The following is a 5,830-nucleotide window of genomic DNA, read 5'->3' as shown; positions in this document are numbered from 1 at the left end:
ATAAGCCTTTAGACGCATAAATAATACTTTTTGAAAAGTCAAATACTTCAACCGCTCGTATCAATTTCTAATACGAAGACAAAAGTGTGTGTATCTTATCTATGTTGTCTAATGATATTGGAGTAATAATAGAAGTTAATATACAATAACTTTTTCGTCCAATTATATCATATGATGTGCATGATTCTCTGCTAGGCATTATCCAATAAATTTTGGTGAGGCTCACTAATACATTTGAAAGAAAACAAAATACAAAATGCTAAATGAGTACAAATTCAACAAGATTTAATTCTAAAGCAAACTATTCATCATTTTTTTTCTATTTTCTCTTTCCCACATGCTTTATATATACACAGAAACTATGGTTACAAGCCTACGTACATGGCAAACAATAATGCTAGCACTTAAATTTAACTTGAAGATATTTTTGTTTTTAGCATAATAATACAAGCACCAGCAGTTATTGGAGAAAAAAAAGAAAAAGAAAAAAGAAGGCAGTTGAATTTGGAGAGAAAGTTCCGTGCGTTGTGATGATATATATTAATTCCTATTAATTAATGGAAGTTACCAACGTTTTCTTGTTCTTCCAATTCGATACCAACCTCAGCAAATCTTTTCTCTTTGTAAACGTACCACTTAGCAGCAACAAAATAAATGACGACATTGATAGCACTCAACAAAGCCAAAAGCCAATAAAAATCATAGAGCTTTCCTTGGTTGAGGTTATCGGCAAGCCATGGTTTTCCATGCGCCGTCAATTTATTCACTATGGAGACCAACAAGGAGCTAAAGAAGAATCCTAACGCCAACGTGCTCAAGAACAAACCAGTGCTCATTGTTTTCATCCCTTTCGGACACTCTCTCAGGAAGAAATCAAGTTGTCCCATGTACATGAACGCTTCTCCCACACCCACCAAGAAGAACTGCGGAACTAGCCAGAACACAGTCATTGGGATCTTGCTATGGGGAGTGTGCACCAGTCCATGTGATCTTGCTTCTTTCAACCGCTTAATTTCTATTGCGGCTGCTGCCACCATGGACAACACCGAAAACACTAAGCCCGTGCCCACGCGCTGCAAGGGGCTGAGCCCGTGCGGGTTCATGAGGAGTTTCTTGGCCACCGGAGCCACGAAGCGGTCGTAGAAGGGGACGGTTAGGAGGATGGTTCCGATTAGGAAGACGGTCATGGATGCCGGAGGGATTTTGAAGGTTTTTCCTATGTGGCAGTCCATGGTGACCGCTTGTGAGACCGAGAATGTTGTCATTTGTGCGTGGATGCACCAAAACATGATTGTCGTTGCCCATATCGGAAGCATTCTTAAAACCAATTTCACTTCTTCTACGTCCGTTAAGGTTGTTAGATACCATTTATTGTTCTTCATCGCTTCTGTTCCACTTGAATCCTTCATTGCAGCCTTGTCTAAGAACCTGCTCCGTCAACATAATTCAATTAAATAACAATCTATATCCAGCTAGCTTACCTATTTCTTTCCCATGCATGCACAATATATTATATTCTTGTATTATCTGGACTTCCAAATAATATATAATTTACACGAATATTTAATTATTGGTTATTGGTTTAGGATACAAGTATATAGCCTTCTTGTCCGTGAGAGAGGCAGCAATGGGAGGTTATTGTTGCATGCTCGTGAACATCTCTAGAGATTAAAGCTACCCTGCCCCTCGTGAGTTGCATAACCAAACTATAATAATTAATTTTACTTTAAATATACACTATTATATACTATTATAAATTAAACATTAAAAGTAAATAAATTATAACTCAAATGATATAGTCTTTCCATACTAATAACTGACTTTAGTAATTAATTTTAGTGTACATATAACATTACTCATAAATTAAACATCAAGAGAAAACTAAGGTGTACATTCCTCCTTATTACTCTTCAAATTAAGTTTTTCATTAGCGAAACGTTGTGTCTCTCCACACACCACAAAGTCCGATCTTCACAGTGGATAGAAATTCAAGTACAGTACTATGTAAAATTAATAGTTAAAAGTGATTAGATAAAAATTTAGTCAAATCAATTAAATTATTTAACAATTTTGTTATCAACTTTACGTGAAGTTGACTGCACCTAAATTTTCACCTAATCAATTGTATATAAAATAAAAAATTATACGTTTATTTGAAAAATGTGTCTTTAATTTGTTTAAAAAATAAAATATATATTAAAATAAATTAAATAATATTTATATTTATACATAAATATATTAATAATTAATTTTAATAACTGATTTTAATATATAAATAATATTTTTATATAAAATATATACATAATTGAATAAAAATAAGTTTTTGTACATCTGTCTTGTATAATTTTTTTATAGAATAAAAGACAATTTTTTTCTCATTTCTTATTATATATTCTTTAAAAAGAAAAAGAAAGAGAGCGGGAAAACTATATATATTACCGGAACTGGTTGGAGTGCGGCAACCTTTGTTTGTTGGATTGGAGTCCGTCAGCAGCTATGTAATCCTCGTGAAAGAAGAAAGAAGAATCAGAAGGAGGTTGCAAGTGCCTCTTTCTCCAAGCAGCCACAAACACCACCGCAATCTGAGTCAATGGGCTACCCACCGGTTTCTTGTAACGGTACTTCTTAGTGCCTGACAGAAACACAGTAAGAGCAACCAGAATGGCGACGGCGCATATTCCATAACCCCAAACCCTTCCCTGATTGTCCTGAATGTACACAAGAACAGTCACGGCCGCCAAAGACCCTGTGCTCACGAAGAAGTAGAACCAATTGAAGAATTTAAGCATTTGCTTTCTCTCTTTTTCGTCAGTATCGTCGAACTGGTCTGAACCAAACCCGGATACGCTTGATTTGAGGCCTCCGGTGCCAAGCGCCGTCATGTAAAGTGCTAAGTATAACACCGTTAACTGTTTGCTGGTGGCTCTTTCGCAAGGTCCCCCACTGTCTCCTGTGCATTTTGGAGGGTGTAAGCTTGGTATTTTCGTCGACATAGCCAAGATCGCCACCCCCTGTTTATTTATTATTTCTTTATTAGACATCAGTGTATAATAATTAATTAACTAAGGAGTTTAAAATTAATTAAGGTAAAAACTCAGGTGCAGTCGAGTTCACGTGAAATTAATATCTGAGTTAATTAGATGATTTAACTATATTTTTATTTAACAACTCTCAGATATCAATTTTACTTAAAGTCGATTTTACTTAAATTTTTACAGTTAATTAAATAGATCTATGCTGGCTGGATATGTTTTATGTCCATCTTTATTGAACATATCGAAACAAGAAACAAATTAAACATACATGTATGAAAAAGTTAGAAACATATATATTACCGTTGCTTGAACAGCAGCGAAGATGGCAATGGTGCGGTATCTGCCAATCATCAAAGTGAAAGAAGGAAATGAAGAATGAAACTTGAAAGAAAGAAAGAAAGTAAAAGGGATGGGAGGATATAATCTATCTATATATAGTACCTTCCGAGAAAGGTGTCAGCAAGAAAGCCACCGAGCAAACAAAGCATGAATGAGGTGCCCAAGAAGTTAGTGACAACGTTGGCAGATTCAGCATTGCCCAAGTGCATGGTACCGGTCAAGTACGTCACCAAATTCACCGCAATACCCAGTGTCGTCATCCTCTCCATCACTTCTCCTCCTGTTATTATTACATATATAATCAATAAGACTAGCTAGAAGAAGAAGAGATATATATATAGATATCATGATGATGAGTTGATTAATGAAGAAGTGACCTAGAATCATGGCGGAGGCAGACCAGCCACCGGTCTTGGACCGCTCTGCCGGAGCACCCTTGTAGTTGGTGGCATCTGGGATTGTTTTCTCTTGTGTTGTGGGGAGAGCACTCATTATGCTACAAATTAAATTAATGGAAGATCAGATCAGATAGTGAAGCTTCTATGGGAGAAGTAAGGGGTGCTATGCCTCAGGATCCACCGGGCTCACCCCTTTATATACAACAAGGAAAGGGCCATAATGGAACAGTAGTATTATTCTTTTTATTATTATTATTATTGAATTTATGTTCCACCACCCTGCGCTTTAATTAACCCTACCTTACTTCTAGTTAATAATGATGACTGCCCATATAAATTTGTGAAAATGATAGTAATAATTTGATATAAGTATTAGTGCAATTGTTTTTATGTAATTTTAATATTTGAGTACTATTAGATAATAATTTAATTAAATATATTAAATTATTTAATGTTTTTTAATTATTTAAATTTATATAAAAATAACGTAAGTCTCTATCTTTAATATATTTGATAAAATTAATTATTTAATATAATATCTTTTATTTCTTAACTATAATTTTTATATAAAAATATTTGTATTGAATAATCAATTTATTTGTATTTCTACTATGGTGATAATAATTTATAAGAAGAGTTTTATATATATTGATATTCCAATTGTTTTAACGGTTAATCTAAATTATAAAAAATATATATAATATATATTAATTAAAATTAACGGTTAAAATAATTGAAATACCAATATTTTTAATACATTTATAATAACTTTCCTAACTTATATACAATTAGTTTTATATAAAATTAATAATTAAAAATTAATAAATAATAATTTAATTAAACATTTTAAATTATTTAACCATTTTTAACTATTAATTTTATACGAAAAAAACTCTATCTTAGTTTTCACCTTATATTATTTCTCTCTTTATGTTCCCACACGCTGCCTCCTTTCATTAGTTTCGCTTCTTCAATTTAACTATATTATTCTATAACTATTATATCCAATTTTCAAACTCCATCTATTTACGCTAATATATATTTCTCTTAAACAATAATAGTAATAATAAGGAGATAGACAAGAGCTAATAATGATTTCAGGAGGTGGCTTAGCTTACATATTCCCTTCAATCAAGTTGTGGGATTTCTTGATGACAACCATCAACTAACTGTGCAACGTAACATATAATAAATATATGTTAACTTCAGTAGATTTCCTTTTGTTGAATTTGTGTTTGGTAATAGTTTAATTTGTTTCTTTCAGTCAGAGAACCGATACAATTTGACATAAATTAATATGAAATATTTGAATAAATTGCTATAATTGTTGCTGAAAAAAGAAAAGAATGTATATGTACATACATATCAAGAAATTTTCAATTTTATATATCTTCATCTTGTAGTGACCTTCTTGTTTAATTTCCTACGCCCTCTTCTTTTCTTGTTGCACGTGACAACAACTAGGAAGAACTGTTGATCGAGACAAATTCCATGGCATAACGGAAGGTCTTAAAATATACATAGAAGATAGTGATTAGCATAATTTTTACCAATAATAATTTCCAAAACACTCTTATTTTCAATTGAATTTTTTAATATTTGTTTAATTTACACTAGGCAATTAGAGGAGAATAATGAATCAAATTTAAATAGCAAACACACACGTTGATGATTTCACCAATGTGGGAGTGGAAATGCAAAGTTGAGAACCTAATTAACTACTCATGCAAACGGGAGTTAATGTACCGAAATTTGAACTATTGCAAAGGTTTCCATATTATTCAAACTTAAATATTAGCAGAAGAGAGTAGCAGTTGCAGCTATAGTAAAACTAAATTTCATTACCTTCGTGGATTCATGTCTATTTAATATCCAAAATTTGGTTTGTGATAGATGGAAAAGTGAGAATTGGGTTATTTAATCTTGACTAGCTTTAGTCTTATATTTGTTAAGTTTAAATTAATTAAATAATTTTAATATTTTAAAAAATATTAGTTTCTATGAAAAATGACATATATGTCTAAACATTCTCTTTAACATTTTTAAACATAAAGAAAG

The 5,830-nt window shown here is 32.1% G+C and overlaps 1 protein-coding gene across 1 annotated transcript; it reads right to left on the bottom strand.

Moving 5' to 3' along the window:
- Window positions 1-264: 264 nt before the first annotated feature.
- LOC107643029 (protein NRT1/ PTR FAMILY 6.3) lies at window positions 265-3,942 on the bottom strand. The gene is made up of 5 exons (XM_016346564.3): window positions 3,752-3,942; window positions 3,477-3,654; window positions 3,336-3,375; window positions 2,440-3,011; window positions 265-1,428 (listed from the first exon to the last, which is right to left on the bottom strand). The coding sequence occupies exons 1-5, from the start codon at window positions 3,864-3,866 to the stop codon at window positions 555-557; spliced, it is 1,779 nt and encodes a 592-aa protein (XP_016202050.1). The 5' UTR covers window positions 3,867-3,942; the 3' UTR covers window positions 265-554.
- Window positions 3,943-5,830: the final 1,888 nt, after the last annotated feature.

Source organism: Arachis ipaensis, chromosome B5 (genome assembly GCF_059453495.1).
Source record: "Arachis ipaensis isolate K30076 ecotype BB chromosome B5, ASM5945349v1, whole genome shotgun sequence".
NCBI lineage: Eukaryota > Viridiplantae > Streptophyta > Magnoliopsida > Fabales > Fabaceae > Arachis > Arachis ipaensis.
Note: the sequence above shows the minus strand (reverse complement) of the source record. Positions and strands in the feature narration are given on the sequence as shown.

What these genes read in the sequence shown, in the direction of transcription:
- LOC107643029 (XM_016346564.3), bottom strand. Translation starts at nt 3,866, where the DNA reads ATGAGTGCTCTCCCCACAACACAAGAGAAAACAATCCCAGATGCCACC. An exon ending in GCTGACACCTTTCTCGGAAG is followed by an intron (nt 3,376 to 3,476) that starts GTACTATATATA and finishes GATGATTGGCAG; the next exon opens with ATACCGCACCATTGCCATCT. An exon ending in CCGCACTCCAACCAGTTCCG is followed by an intron (nt 1,429 to 2,439) that starts GTAATATATATA and finishes TTGACGGAGCAG; the next exon opens with GTTCTTAGACAAGGCTGCAA.